The sequence below is a fragment of the Octopus sinensis genome, linkage group LG28 (genome assembly GCF_006345805.1).
Source record: "Octopus sinensis linkage group LG28, ASM634580v1, whole genome shotgun sequence".
In the NCBI taxonomy this organism is placed as follows: Eukaryota; Metazoa; Mollusca; class Cephalopoda; order Octopoda; family Octopodidae; genus Octopus; species Octopus sinensis.
The window spans coordinates 1,995,099-2,010,280 of NC_043024.1; the positions used below are offsets into that span (position 1 = coordinate 1,995,099).

The 15,182-nt window shown below is 39.3% G+C and overlaps 1 protein-coding gene across 6 annotated transcripts in view; it reads right to left on the minus strand.

The window, feature by feature from the left end:
- Positions 1-15,182, minus strand: part of LOC115225884 (flavin-containing monooxygenase FMO GS-OX-like 2) — a 29,094-nt gene that overhangs the window by 6,701 nt on the left and 7,211 nt on the right. Inside the window, exons 1-3 of one of the 6 annotated variants that reach the window (XM_029796878.2) lie at positions 7,353-7,498; positions 2,338-2,635; positions 294-432 (exon numbers count right to left, since the gene is read on the minus strand). In XM_029796878.2, coding sequence (XP_029652738.1) covers positions 294-432; positions 2,338-2,564 — 366 coding nt within the window. In that variant the 5' untranslated portion in view covers positions 2,565-2,635; positions 7,353-7,498. Of the gene's footprint in view, positions 1-293; positions 433-2,337; positions 2,636-3,262; positions 3,399-3,448; positions 3,886-4,180; positions 4,400-4,527; positions 4,551-7,352; positions 7,499-15,182 lie in introns of those variants that run through there. The other 5 variants (XM_029796882.2, XM_029796881.2, XM_029796877.2 and 2 more) reach the window with 5 other exon arrangements.

A 15,182-nucleotide genomic window follows, 5' to 3' on the forward strand; every position in this document is an offset into this window, starting at 1 on the left:
ATTAATTGAAAGAAATGCAGTGTTTTTCAACAGAATTATGGCAATTAATAATGACAAAGGTTATTTTACCAAATTCTTCATTAAAACGGTTAATAATGACAAAGGTTATTTTACCAAATTCTTCATTAAAATGGTTAGTAATTTTACCAAATTCTTTGTTATTTTCAAAACTGATTGAAACGAAAGTAGTGAATTCCAGCTGAAACATGGAAAATGCTGAGAGTGATGTTCACTGTGCTGTTAACGATGATGATGATGATGATAGTAAGATAGTCGACATTGGTGTTGCTTACTTTGATGTATTGGTGGAGTCCAAAATGGTTGGCATAGTCCTCGAGGTAAGCCAGAACTTCGGAGTGGTGCAGAAACGATGGGGAGTTTTCTGGATAAGGGAAGTTTCGGAATGACATGACATGTTTCGGGAGGTTCGTTCTGGATTGGCAACAGACAATTTAAAAGAAGGCATGTAGATTGTAATAGACGTACATATTTAGTAGATACACTTATATATATATAGTGTGTGTGTGTGTGTGTGTGTGGTGTGTGTATATATATATATATATAATATATATATATATATATATATATATATATACTCTCTTTTACTTGTTTCAGTCATTTGACTGTGGTCATGCTGAAGCACCGCCTTTAGTTGAGCAACTCGACCCCAGGACTTATTCTTTTGTAAGCCCAGTACTTATTCTATCGGTCTCTTTTGCCGAACTGCTAAGTAATGGGGGACATAAACACACCAGCATCGGTTGTCAAGCAATGCTAGGGGGACTAACACAGACACACAAACACACACACACATATATATATATACACATATATACGACGGGCTTCTTTCAGTTTCCGTCTACCAAATCCACTCACAAGGCTTTGGTCGGCCGAGGCTATAGTAGAAGACATTTGCCCAAGGTGCCACGCAGTGGGACTGAACCCAGAACCATGTGGTTGGTAAACAAGCTACTTACCACACAGCCACATATATATATATCCTGTAAGTTCGTTTACAGGACATGTTTTGAATATGCATGTATAAATTATAAGACACCAAAAGAGAATGACTCTCCCCAGACACAACAGAATATAAATTGCTTATTTCCATGCTAATTACCTGATAATTATCATTAATGTGATTTTTTTATCCTTATTCTATGAATAATATATGTATGTGTGTGTGTGTGTGCAAAGACCTGTTGAGTCAAGTGAAGTCAGTTGTGGCCGATGGCATTATCGTCTGACTGGCTCCCATGCTGGTGGCATGTAAAAAGCTCCATTCAAGCATGGTCGATGCTAGTACAGTCTGGCTGGCCCTCGTGCCAGTGGCATGTAAAAAGCACCATTCGAGTGTGGTCGATGCTAGTACCGCCTGGCTGGCCCTTGTGCCGGTGACATGTAAAAGGCACCATTCGAGTGTGGTCGATGCCAGTGCCGCCTGGCTGGCCCTCGTGCCGGTGGCACGTAAAAGGCACCATTCGAGTGTGGTCGATGCCAGTGCCGCCTGACTGACCCTGTGCCAGTGGCACATAAAAAGCACCCACTACACTCTCAGAGTGGTTGGCGTTAGGAAGGGCATCCAGCCATAGAAACCTTGCCAGATCAGAATGGAGCCTGGTACAGCCTTCTGGTTTGCCAGCCCTCAGTCAAACCGTCCAACACGTGCCAGCATGGAAAGCGGACGTTAAACAACGACGATGATGATGATATATATGTGCGTGTGTGTGTTGTTTGTCCCTATCACCGTTTGACAACCGGTGTTGGTGTGTTTACGTCCCCAAAGCTTAGCGGTTCCCGCAAAAGATACTGGTAGAGTAAGTACCAGGCTTAGAAAAAAATAAGTCCTGGAGTCGATTTGTTCTACTAAAAAGAAACCTGGGCGATCCTTCGTTATAGGTACCGTAAGTGGCTTTGTTTACATTTCTGAAGATAACAGAAACCCTTTTCTCCCACCCCTAACACAAACCCTAACCCCTCATATATAGAAGAAAAAAAACACTTTCTTGAAATGTATCCGGTATTTCTGGTACCTATACCGAAGTTACGCCGAAACCTGAAACAAATAAAAGAATATACACACACACACATATATTTCTTTACTACCCACAAGGGGCTAAACACAGAGAGGGACAAACAAGGACAGACAAACGGATTAAGTCGATTATATCGACCCAGTGCGTAACTGGTACTTATTTAATCGACCCCGAAAGGATGAAAGGCAAAGTCGACCTCGGCGGAGTTTGAACTCAAAGGTTGTTATCGTTAAAAAAAAAAGAAAAAGAAAGGAAGGTTGAGAAGAAAAAAAGAGGAAAGCAAAAGAAACGAGCACCTCACCTAAGGTTTTTATATATGCTGGACTGCCACGGTCGGACTTCTTCTCCAGAGCTGACATTCTCGTCGTAGACCCAGGTTCCACCGACCCGATTCTGCTGTTCGAATCCCACAGCCTCAAAATATTCCGAAGTCTGAGCGTGGTCCCCGCTTATTCGCATCAGATATCTCAACATACATAATCCTGCCGGGCCACATCCTATTACGGCCACTTTCTGCTTGTAGGCCATTTGGCTTGGGACGTTCTTTCTGAAGAGTTTTTCTCCCCCCGGGTTTGAGTCTTTGGGAAGTTGGAGGTTAACTATAAAGTTTAAAAAACAGAAATAAATAAAAACGTGGGACTAAATTTTAGTCTATAAAAATTATTTAGTCTATAAAATTATTTAATCTAAAATAATATTTAGTGTATAAAATTATTAAAAATTATTTAGTCTAAAATATTTTAAAATTTATTAAGTCTATAAAATTATTTAGTCTATAATATTATTAAAAATTAGTGTAAAAATTTCAAGTTTAGCTTACTTAATAATAATAATAATAATAATAATTAATTGTTTTATTGGCCCACAAGGGTGACAAAAATCAATTTATTACATAAAGGGACAAAACAGGACGAAAGGTTACAAAGGGTTTTGTCCGTTTGTGAAAAAAAAAAACGAGTAAAAAAGTAGTTTAACAACAACAATAATAATAATAGTAATAATAGTAATAATAATAATAATAATAATAATAATAATAATAATAATAATAATAATAATAGTAATAATAATAAAATCAGTCAAGAGTGCAAAAGAAAAAGAATGAAATGGGTTTTAGGGAGTTTCTTGGTACTTGAAAGACAGCTGGAAACTTTGGGTCCCTAAGGTTTACAGGTAGTAACCTCAGGTAAAGGTTACAGGTAGTAACCAGGTATGCACATAATTCTTACCTGGAATAAGAACGAACCTGAGCAAGTTCAAAGTAATAATGTATCTGGTTACTAATGGTAATAACTGGGTTAGTCTTATAAAAGTATTCAGGATTTCGGTATGTGTGTGTGTGTAAGACAGAGAGAAAGAGAAAGTGAGATTATTAAGGAAAAGGGGGGAAGAGGTGATGTAATTAAAATTTTTACCAATATATAGGTATCTTTTTTTTATCTTTTGCTTGTTTCGGTTATTAGATTCGGTCGTGCTTCGGTACCGCCTTGAAAAGTTGAAAAAAATCTATTCCTGAACCTTTAAGTCTGCCACTAACTCTACGAGTCAGTCGCAGATGAGTAACGGGGACATAAACAAACCAGCGCCGGTTGTCAAGCGGTAGTCGATGGCGGGAACGGGCGGGTGTCACAAACACAAACATGTGGGGGGGCTGCCTCACAGTTTCCGTCTACCAAGTTCACTCATAAGGCATTGGTTTGGCCCCCGGAGCTTTAGTAAGAGAACATCTGTCCAAGATGCCGCGCCGTGAGACTGAACCTGGAACTGCTTGGTTGCAAAGCGAGCCTCTTAACCTCAGACAACCATTAATTGTAGCAATAATTAACGGGGTGGCAAGAACGGGTCCTTTTAATTATACTTAATGGTAATACTAAATCTACACTATATTACATTACGCAAATATAGATAAAACTAATTAAAAATGAATATAATTAAAAATTAATATAATTTTATTTCTGAAAAAATTTCTTGTATAAAGAATAATTAATTTCAAGGCTGTTTCTATAATTCGGGTGGCTTCAGAATTTATTTCAACAGCTATTTTCCGCTAATTACAACTTACGAAACTAATTATACTTAGAAAAAGTTTCAAACTTTAATTACGCCGCGTTTGTTCCAGTTTAACCCCGAGCAATAAAACCACTTACTTGACGAGATGATCCGATCTCTAATAAAAAAAATTCATATACTTAGGTCTCCCTTATGCTTTGTTCTTTTTTATCGATCCACCAAATTTGAATAAAAAAATGTAATTGGCCTTATTTTAAATGGACTATTTGTTTATAAATATGAGAATGTATGTGTTTATCTTTGTGTGTTGCTTGGTTGTGTTTGTAGAGGAGATTCACCTCCACAGCAGGAAGGCCAAATGTACGTGACGGAGATAAACCAAACTTTGAAGGGAAAATTTCTTGTGTACGAGAAATCAAGATATAATTTGTTGCTATCTAACAAACGAAAATGTGTGTGTGTATATATATATAGATAGTCTTACTCTTTTACTTGTTTCAGTTATTGGACTGCGATCATGCTGGAGCACCGCCTTTAGTCGAGCAACTCGATCCTGGGACTTATTCTTTGTAAGCCCAGTACTTATTCCATCGATCACTTTTTGCCGAACCGCTAAGTGACAGGGACGTAAACGCACCAGCATCGGTTGTCAAGCAATGCTAGGAGGACAAACACAGACACACAAACGCACACACATATATATATATATATATATATATACATATATATACATATATACGACGGGCTTCTTTCGGTTTCCGTCTACCAAATCCACTCACAAGCTCTGGTCGGCCCGAGGCTATAGCTGAAGACACTTGCTTAAGGTGCCACGCAGTGAGACTGAACCCGGAACCATGTGGTTGGTAAACAAGCTACTTATCACACAGCCACTCCTGCCAGCATATATATATATGCTAGCATGGAAAGCGGACGTTAAACGATGACGATGATGATGATGATATATATAGCAAATAAGTAATATAAAGCTAATATGTGGAGGTATTAGTGCATCACCGCAGTTTCAGGCAGCTCCATTTAATATATATTGTCTGAATTTTATAGTGTTAATTAACCATCACGTCTGGGGAAGGCGGGTGCTTCTTTCGGATTTATGTTTTCTACAAAAGATATATATGTGTGTGTATAAATAGATATATATAGCCATGCCTATGTATGTGATTGTGTGTCTTAGTGTTTGACCCAGAAGTCAAACCGTCCAACCCATGCCAGCATGGAAAGCGGATGTTAAACGATGATGATGATGATGATATATATATATATATATATATATATATATATATATATAGTATTCAATATACATAAAGGGTGAAATATAATTAATTTAATAAATGACTAAATTTCACCTAGTAGTTTTTTTGGTATGGAAATGACCATATTTGGTAAGAATTATATCAATTATAATAAAGGGTTAGGCTGGGATTTCGTTGTCTTCTTTCTCTTTACCATATACGGGTTACAAATTCTGTTTGTTTGTGGAGACTTTTTTTTTTACTAGTAGTAGAAATAGTGACTGATTTGGCTGCTATTTCTAATATTTTCGGTATGTGGTTTTGAGCAACCTGTTGCAATTAACCCTTTATTATATATATATATATATATAACACGTCCAACCCATGCCAACATGGAAAGCGGACGTTAAACGATGATGATGATATATATATATATAAAATCATCATCATTGTTTAACGTTCGCTTTCCATGCTGACATGGGTTGGACGGTTTGACTTCTGGCAAGCCAGAGGGCTATACCAGGCTCCGATCTGATCTGGCAAGGTTTCTACAGCTGGATGCCCTTCCTAACGCCATCCACTCCAAGGGTGTAGTGGGTGTTTTTTACATGCTACCAGCACGTTGAATAGTGCTTTTTATGTGCCACCGGCATGGGTACCAGTCAGGCGGCACTGGCATCAACCACAACGGATTTCACTTGACTCAACAGGTCTTCTCAGGCGCAGTTTATGATTGAAAGGTACTTTTAAATGGGCCGGTTATGCTGCACAGGCATAGGCCACAGTTGCGGTCTCACTTGGCTTGCTGGGTCTTCTCAAGCACAGCATATCTCCAAAGGTTTCGGTCACTTGTCATCAGCTACATGAAGCCCAACATTTGAAGGTAATGCTTCACCACCTCATCCCAGGTCTTCCTGGGTCTACCTCTTCCACAGGTTCCCTCTACTGTTAGGGTGTCACACTTCACACAGCTGTCTTCATCCATACGCAACCATACCAGTACAGTTGTCTATCTTGTACACCACATCTGATGCTTCTTATGTCCAACTTTTCTCTCAGGGCACTAATACTCTGTCAAGTATGAACACTGACATTACACATCCAGTGGAGCATACAAGCTTCATTCCTTGCAAGCTTACTCATGTCCTCAGCAGTCACAGCCCATATTTCACTGCCATGTAGCATTGCTGTTCGTACACATGCATCATACAGTCATCTTTTACTCTAAGCAAGAGGCCCTTTGTCACCAGCAGGGATAGGAACTCTCTGAACTTTGCCCAGGTTATTCTTATTCTAGCAGCCACTCTCTCAGAACAATCACCCCTACTACTGACTCGGTTACCTAAGTAAAAGAAGCTATCAACTACTTCTAGTTTTCCCCCCTGGCATATGATAGAAGCCTGTTTTCTGCACATTTTCAATGTTTATTGCCCCTGAGCATTTGCCACACACAAAACCATTTTCCCCAGTTAGCCTTCCTTTGATATTGCTGCACCTCTTATGTGTCTGTAGCTTACACCAGGTACATCTTGTGGAGTTTCTAACTACGTCTTTTCTACAGATCGAGCAGGGCCATCTACCTGAAGGGATTTGTGATTTGTCTACCTTCCTACTTATTAAGACCTTGATTTTTGCTAGATTGACTCTAAGGCCCTTCAATTCTAGACCTTGCTTCCACACTTGGAAGTTCTCCTCTGGTTCTGATAGTGACTCAGCTATTAGAGCAAGGTCATCAGTACAGAGAAGCTCCCAGGGGCATCCTGTCTTGAATTCCTCTGTTATTGCCTGGAAGACTATGGTTGTCAGTATATATGTACACAGAGAAGCTCCCAGGGACATCCTGTCCTGAATTTCTCTGTTATTGCCTGGAAGACTATGATGAATAAGAGGGGGGTGAGGGCTGATCCTTGGTGGAGCCCTACCTCTACCTGGGGTTCAGATGGTGAGGTTGATGATTTTGGAAACTAAAATTGAACCGATTTCAAGTATTTGATGCTGACAGAGTCTTTTTTTGACGATGAACAGCAAGGAAAACAAAACAAGACATATGGTAACTTACTGGTTACATTGGTTGGTATCAATGATGTTGCAGGCAGCGTACAGGCATCTCAGCAGTGTTGCTGGAAACAGTTGCCTTACTGAGAAGCAGCGTAGTTTGTTTAAGACACAATCACCAGTGTATCAGTGACAGATATGGTGGTGGAGTGGCAAGGCCATGATAAGAGGGAGAAGTCGACCCGAGTGAGAAATCTCTCACAGCTCTATCAGCATTGTCCGTGTGAACCTGCAAGGTGTTGTTGATAAGCTGGCCAACATTCTGGACAGAGAGGTGTACTGATATTTTGGCAATCGTTTTGCAAACTTGTGAGGCTGTGTAATATCCTATGCTGAGGGCACATATTTATCTCTCTATCTGCCTACCTACCTATCTACGTGCCATCAGTAATTATTAAATAAGTACCAGTTACACACTGGGGTCGATGTAATCGACTCAATCCCTTCCCCCAAATTTCAGGTCTTGTGCTTACAGTAAAAAGGATTATTATTATTATTATTATTATTATTATAATCGTTAGACTGTAGCCGGAAGAATAAAATAGAACTTTTTATATGCATACTTGAAAACGTTTCCCATCAAAAAACTTAAAGCACATATATATAATATATATATATATGTATATATATATATATATGTATGTTATATATATATATATATATATAATATATATATATATGTATATGTATATATATATATATATATATATATATATATATATATATATATGTATGTATTATATATATATATATATATATATATATGTATGTATATCTATATATATACTTAATAATTAGGGTTCATCAAAGATTTGCTTTACCACATACCGAAGTGTAGAAATAGCAGCCAAAACCTTGGCTATTTCTTCTACTTTAAAAAGGGACTCCTAGAGAAACCAAAATACTTAACGACATGCCGAATTCTACTTGGTGAAATTATTGATTACTTCTTAATTAATTAACTTTACCCTTTGTTATTATATATATATATATATATATATGCAAAGGCATTTTTCAAATACGCCAGCCAAGATAAGTTAAAAATTGTCTGAAGTCGTAAGACACCTGCTGTTTTTACCTGTTATTACTATTCTTGTTTTTTATTTCTATTTTTTGTTTCTTGTATTTATATTCGTGTGGCATCCTGTCCTTGTTTCGTATACATTTGATCCTCTTTCCAAGAAATCTAATGCCCGTAGCTTAGTTTTTCTCTGGGGCTGGCCGTGATCGGAGCGATATCGGGATTGGTCAGCCAAAATTGCTGGGATGATCCGGTTCATGGCTGAAGGTTGGAGGCTTCGAGTGACCCGTCTGTTTTTTTGTATCGTCTCTTTGTGTGTTTTTGCGTTCTTGTCCCATTTTGTAATTTATATTTAATTTCTATACATATATATATATGGCTCAGTGGTTAGAGCGTCGAGCTTACGATCGTGAGGTTGTGAGCTCGAATCCCGGACCGGGCTGCGTGTTGTGTTCTCGAGCAAGACACTTTATTTCACGTTGCTCCAGTTCACTCGGCTGTTGAAATGAGTTGCGACGTCACGAGTGCCAAGCTGTATCGGCCCCTTTGCCTTCCCCTTGGATAACACTGGTGGCGTGGAGAGGGGAGGCCGGTATGCATGGGCGACTGCTGGTCTTCCATAAAACAACCTTGCCCAGACTTGTGACTAGGAGGGTAACTTTCTAGGTGCAATCCCATGGTCAGTGTCATGACCGAAGGGGGTCCCGGATATATATATATATACATACATACATACACATATCTATCTACCTATAGATCTGTCTGTCTGTCTATCTATCTATATATATATCTACAGGTCTTATTTTAAAGTCTGGTTTTTATTCTATTGTTTACTTTTGTCAAACTGCTTCGTTATGGAGACGTAAACAATGAAGGTGGTGAAGGGCAGACACGAACACAAATGCATACACCATGCTACCCCCACCACACAAGCACAGACATGTGCACCTCATTACCCCTAAACATACTTATATATAGAAGAATAAATTAAAATTGCACAAAAGACAGAGACACAGGTGAAGGAACAATGAAGGAGGTGTTCCAGTTGGATGCATGTGAAAAATGGAGGAGTCTTTGAGGATTAGAGGTTAAGCTTTTCTATAGAAAGGAATGAAGAGAGAAAAACAGATGCAGTGGGGTGGAAAATGGATATAAGACCCATCAAGCCAAGTGAAATCATAGTCATGGCTGATGCTGGTGCCATGCAAATGGCACCCATGCTGGTGGCACATAATAGCACTAATTATACTGTTGTAGTGGTTGGCATTAGGAAGGGCATCTGGCTTTAGAAACCATGTCAAAACAGACAGGGAGCCTGGTGCTAAATGATGATGATGATGATGTATCTATCTATCTATATATATATGTGTATGTATATATGCATACATATGTATATATATATATAATGTGACCGCGTGGGTACCGTTGTCGATTTTTTTCCCTCTGTCTTCCCTTCTCCTATGTTTCCGACGAGGAGCTCCGCTCGAAACGTTAAACCCTCCGTCTTTCCTGAGCGTCCAATAATACTATATTTCTTCCACGTCCTCGCGTTGTTGTGTTTTCATGTTTGGATTAACTATATATATATGTGTGTGTGTATATATATATATGTGTATATATATATATGTGTGTGTGTATATATATATATATATATATATATATATATGTGTGTGTGTGTATATATATATATATACATACACATACAATGAGCTTTTAGTTTCCATCTATGAAATCCACTCACAAGGCTTTTGTTGGACTTGGGCTACATGTTCTTGGGAAGTAAACTTCTTACCACGCAGCCATACTTATGAGGTGGTATCAGAAAGTTGCCAAACTAGTTCTGTAGCATGCCAACAGATGGCATCACATGGTTGTGTGAGCAGTGAGAGCCAGCAGTGACCTTTATGAGGCAGTGTGCCAAGAGACATCTCTGTATTTACATTGCAGGTTCCGAAATCTGTGTTTTTGTGTGATCACGTGTCTGCTGTAGTCTGTGATTTTTGTAATGGACAGGAAATTGGAACAAAGAGCCTACGTGAAATTTTGTGTTAAACTTGGGAAGTCTGCTACAGAGACATTGAACTTGCTTCAGCAAGGTTACGGAGGCAAGGCAATGGGCTGTACACAATGTTTTAAGTGGCACGGGTGCTTCAAAAGTGGAAGAATGTCACTAGAAGATGATGAGTGATCCTTAAGGCCAGCCATGAGTGTCACACCCCAAAATGTGTGGTACTGTGCATTGAGAATTCGGCCCCACCCCCAGGGTCAGACTGGCAATTGAGAGTTCTATTGTAACATTTTGAAGTGTTTGAGGAATGGCATTTGGCAGAAGCAACTGGATCTGTGGAGCGCGAAAAACTGGATTCTTCGTGACAACGATACACCCTGTTCTGACCAAGCTCCCACCCCTTGTGAGTTCCTATCCATAAACAACAGGGTATTGCTTCTGCACCTGGCCCTATTCACCAGGTTTAGTTCCTTCCCCAAGATGAAAATGTAGCTCAAAGGTTGCTGTTTTAACCCCATTGTCGAGATCCTGAGTGAATCGCAGAAGGTCCTGGACTCGCTTACAGAGAATGACTTCCAGGTTGGATCCCAAAAGTCGCAGAAATGCTGGGACAGGTGTATTGCTGTGCAAGGTTACTGTTGTGAAAGAGAGGATGTTAAAAAATGTGTGTGTGTGTGTTTGTATATATATGTGTGCATGTGCATTTGTATGTGTATATATGTGTGTGTGTGTGTATGTATTTGTGTGCATGCGTGTATGTATATGTATATGTCTGTTTATGTATGTGTGCATGTGTGTACACGCGTATTTGTATGTGTGTGTATATGTATGTGTCTGTGTATGTATTTGTGTGCGTGCGTGTTTGTATTTTAGATAACAAAATCCTAGATACATTAATTACTCATGTATAACATGTGGGATGGTCACAATCGGAATGTCAGCGACCATTCGTCCCTGCTCTATCAGTAATGACCTAACACAAAACTACAAGAAGGGAGGCCGGGGACACAGTTCAGTGTAATCCGAGATACATTGTGATTAAAAAAAAAGGTAAAAAAGAGAGAAAAGACAGGTGAGTTTACACCTGGCAAACAATGATTAATCTAGGCCTATAACAACAACAACAAAAGGAACAGGTTTGCTAATGTAGTCCTTGGTACACTATGGCTGAATAAACGATGAGATGGTCATATTTGGAGAACACCTTTGAGTATGTGTCTGGTCTGGTGAATCAGGTCTGTCGTCCTGGGGTTAAACAAGAAAGGTGGATGTATTTGATGATGTGATAGTCTCAGGTGTTATTTGTTTGGACAAAAGACAGGTGGGTTTTGGGTATCTACCCTCTGTTTCTCTGTCAGGGCACTGACCAAGAGGTATTACTGCAACTACAAGTAGCAGCAGTACCATCACCACCACCACCATCTCCTCCTCCTGCTGCTACTACTACTAACATCCTTATCGCAGCCAGCAGCCTGTATAGGTGTATCTGAAAATATTTGGCTCGTATATTATAAACAGATGGCAAGATGGTAAGGGCAATGCCCTTCAGCTGATGTTGACACAAACGATACAGGGGTTGGTTTTGAATATTTGCAATAAGTGTCCACCCTCAATCTTGCCTGGCCAACCATTGAAATGATCCTCGATGACAGTAAGGATATCTTACTAAAATCACGGTACCTCACTGTAAGTCAAGTACAGGCCCTAAAGAGAAAACGAGAGAAACGGTAAGAGGAAAGGAGACAGGGATTATGAATTGCTAAGGCGGCGACCTGGCAGAAACATTAGCACGCTGGGCGAAATGCTTAGCAGTATTTCGTCTGCCGCTACATTCTGAGTTCAAATTCCGCCGAGGTCGACTTTGCCTTTCATGCTTTTGGGGTTGATTAAATAAGTACCAGTTACACACTGGGGTCGATGTATTTGTCTGTCCTTGTTTGTCCTCTCTGTGTTTAGCCCCTTGTGGGTAGTAAAGAAATAGGTATTTCGTCTGTCTTTACGTTCTGAGTTCAAATTCCACCGAGGTTGACTTTGCCTTTCAGGGTCAATTAAATAAGTACCAGTTACACACTGGGGTCAATATAATCGACTTAATCCGTTTGTCTGTCCTCTCTGTGATTAGCCCCTTGTGGGTAGTAAAGAAATAGGTATTTCGTCTGCCGCTACGTTCTGAGTTCAAATTTCGCTGGGGTCGACTTTGCCTTTCATCCTTTTGGGGTCAATAAATTAAGAACCAGTTATGCACTGGGGTCGATGTAATCGACTTAATCCCTTTGTTTGTCCCCTCGTGGGCTATGAAGAAATAGGTATTTCGTCTGTCTTTACGTTCCGAGTTCAAATTCCGCCGGGGTTGACTTTGCCTTTCATCCTTTCGAGGTCAATATAATCGACTTGATCCGTTTGTCTGTCCTCTTTGTGTTTAGCCCCTTTACTACTGTGGGTAGTAAAGAAATAGGTATTTGTTTTATTGACTCCAAAAGGTTGAAAGGCAAAGTTGACCTTTGACAGAATCTGAACCCAAAATGTCACTCAGCATTTCGTCCGGCACAATAACAATTCCACCAACTCACAATCTTCTTGTTCTTAAATATTGGTTTCAAATTTTGGCACGAGGGCCGTAGTTTTAAGGGGAGGGGCTGATTCCATTGACCCCTGTGCTCGACTGGCACTTGCTTCAATGAATCCCAGAAGAATGAAAGGCAAAGGGTAACCTCAGTGAAATTTGAACTCAGAATGTAAACCTGGATGAAATACCGGAAAGCATTTCACCCGGAGTCCTAACAATTCTGCCAGTTCGCTACCTTACCCTCCTTAAACATCCATTTCTACTCTAAGCACAAGGCCCGAAATTTTTTTTTTTGGGGGGGAGGGGACACAGTCGATTAGATCGACCCCAGTATGCAACTGGTACTTAGTTTATGAACCTCCGAAACGATGAAAGGAAAAGTCAACCTTGGCGGGATTTGAACTCAGAACATAGAGTCAGATGAAATATCGCTAATCATTTTGCCCAGTGTCCTAATGATTTGGCCAGCTCGTTACCTTCCCTCGTTAACCCTTTAGTGTTCAGATTAATTTGTTAAAAGTAATCCCTTATTTATTTACATTTAAAAAAAAATTATCTGATGTTATTTTGTAGCTTCAAGATAGGAAAGATGTAATTGCTTATTTTTAGAATGACATTGCAGGGTAGGTGTGAGATGCTGGATCTGGTCAGTTTGAGCATAAAATGTGTAGAATATTTGGGCCGGATACAGCCGGTTTAAGCACTAAAGGGTTAAATATTAGAACATATTTCATCTCTAATGAGAATGGTAACAGTCCAAAAAGTTATAACTATGATAGATCGGTAGACACTACACACATTTTTTTCTTCTCTCCTTGTTTTCTTCTGTGTCCCTTTCTGTAGAAGAGCGTAGGCTCGAAACGTAACAGACTTTTTCTGTTCCTGAGCGTTATACTAATACATCTGTTTGTTTTGTACACCACCTGTCTTCGTCTTTTGTTTTTTCGTGAACTCTCCCTATATATATATATCAGTCGCCATGATAGATCGTTAGCTACTATCACATTTTTTTCTCTCTTTGTTTTTTCTGTCTCTTTCAGCAGAAGAGCATAGACTTGAAACGTAAAAGACCTTCTCTATTCCTGAGCATTATACTAATACATCTGCTCGTTTTGTACACCACCTGTCTTCATCTTTTGTTTTTTTTTTTGTAAACTCTCCCTATATATATATATATATATATATATATATATGATAGATCGTTAACCACTACACACATTTTTTTCTCTCCTTGTTTTTTTCTGTGTCCCTTTCTGTCAAAGAGCGTAGGCTCGAAACGTAAAAGACTTTTTCTATTCCTGAGCGTTATACTAATACATCTGTTTTTTTCTACACCACCTGTCTTCGTCTTTTGTTTTTTTTGTAAACTCTTACCATATTATAATTGATAATAAAACCAAACTCGCTATCTTTGATACAGTTTGCATACCTGTCCTCACCTTGGGACCAGAATGTTGAGTAAGGACCAAAAAGAGTACAATCGTGAATATGAGTGGCCAAAATGGGGTTTCTTGAAAGGATCTCTGGAGTAATGTTACTTGAAAGAGTGAATAGCATGGAGATCAGGGAGTCTTTCCAGATTGAGCCACCACTTCTCCACACTGAGGGGTCACAACCCTGGAACTACAGACATGATTGTAATGTTACAGAGAGGGTTTGTAAGACTTATTCTTTAAGCCAAGCTGACCGGCAGGAGACCTAGGGTTAAACCAAAAAGAGATAATTAGGATAATATCCGTAGCCTCATGTTTGGGAATCCTACAAGAAAGTCTTATAATGATAGTATTTCATAGGAAACCGTACCCGAAGACTCTGGCATCGTGACTTTCCCAGAAAGTGGGCAACAAAAATGAATGGATAATTATACTAAAAAAAACAAAAAACATTATTAATCTCTTTATATATAAAGCTGAAGTTAAAGAGAATAACAAGCTACATAATGCAAAATTTTTACTTTTCAAAAATTCCAATTCTAAAGGGTCGAAACAAGCCCGTGCAGCACCGGGCGATACTGCTGGTATATACAATATACTTGTATGAATAATATTATAATGGTATTAACAAATAATCTCATTTCAGGTATTATGTCTCTCTGACCCCTTCTAACCTTTCATCCTCTGACACAAGTTCCCCTCCTCAAATGCCTCTGCCCCTCTCATAATTCCTTGTGATGCAAGTTACTTGGTGACCCTGCCATTGCTAGTGCCATGCTTGGAAGGGTGTCCAGCTGTAAAAATCT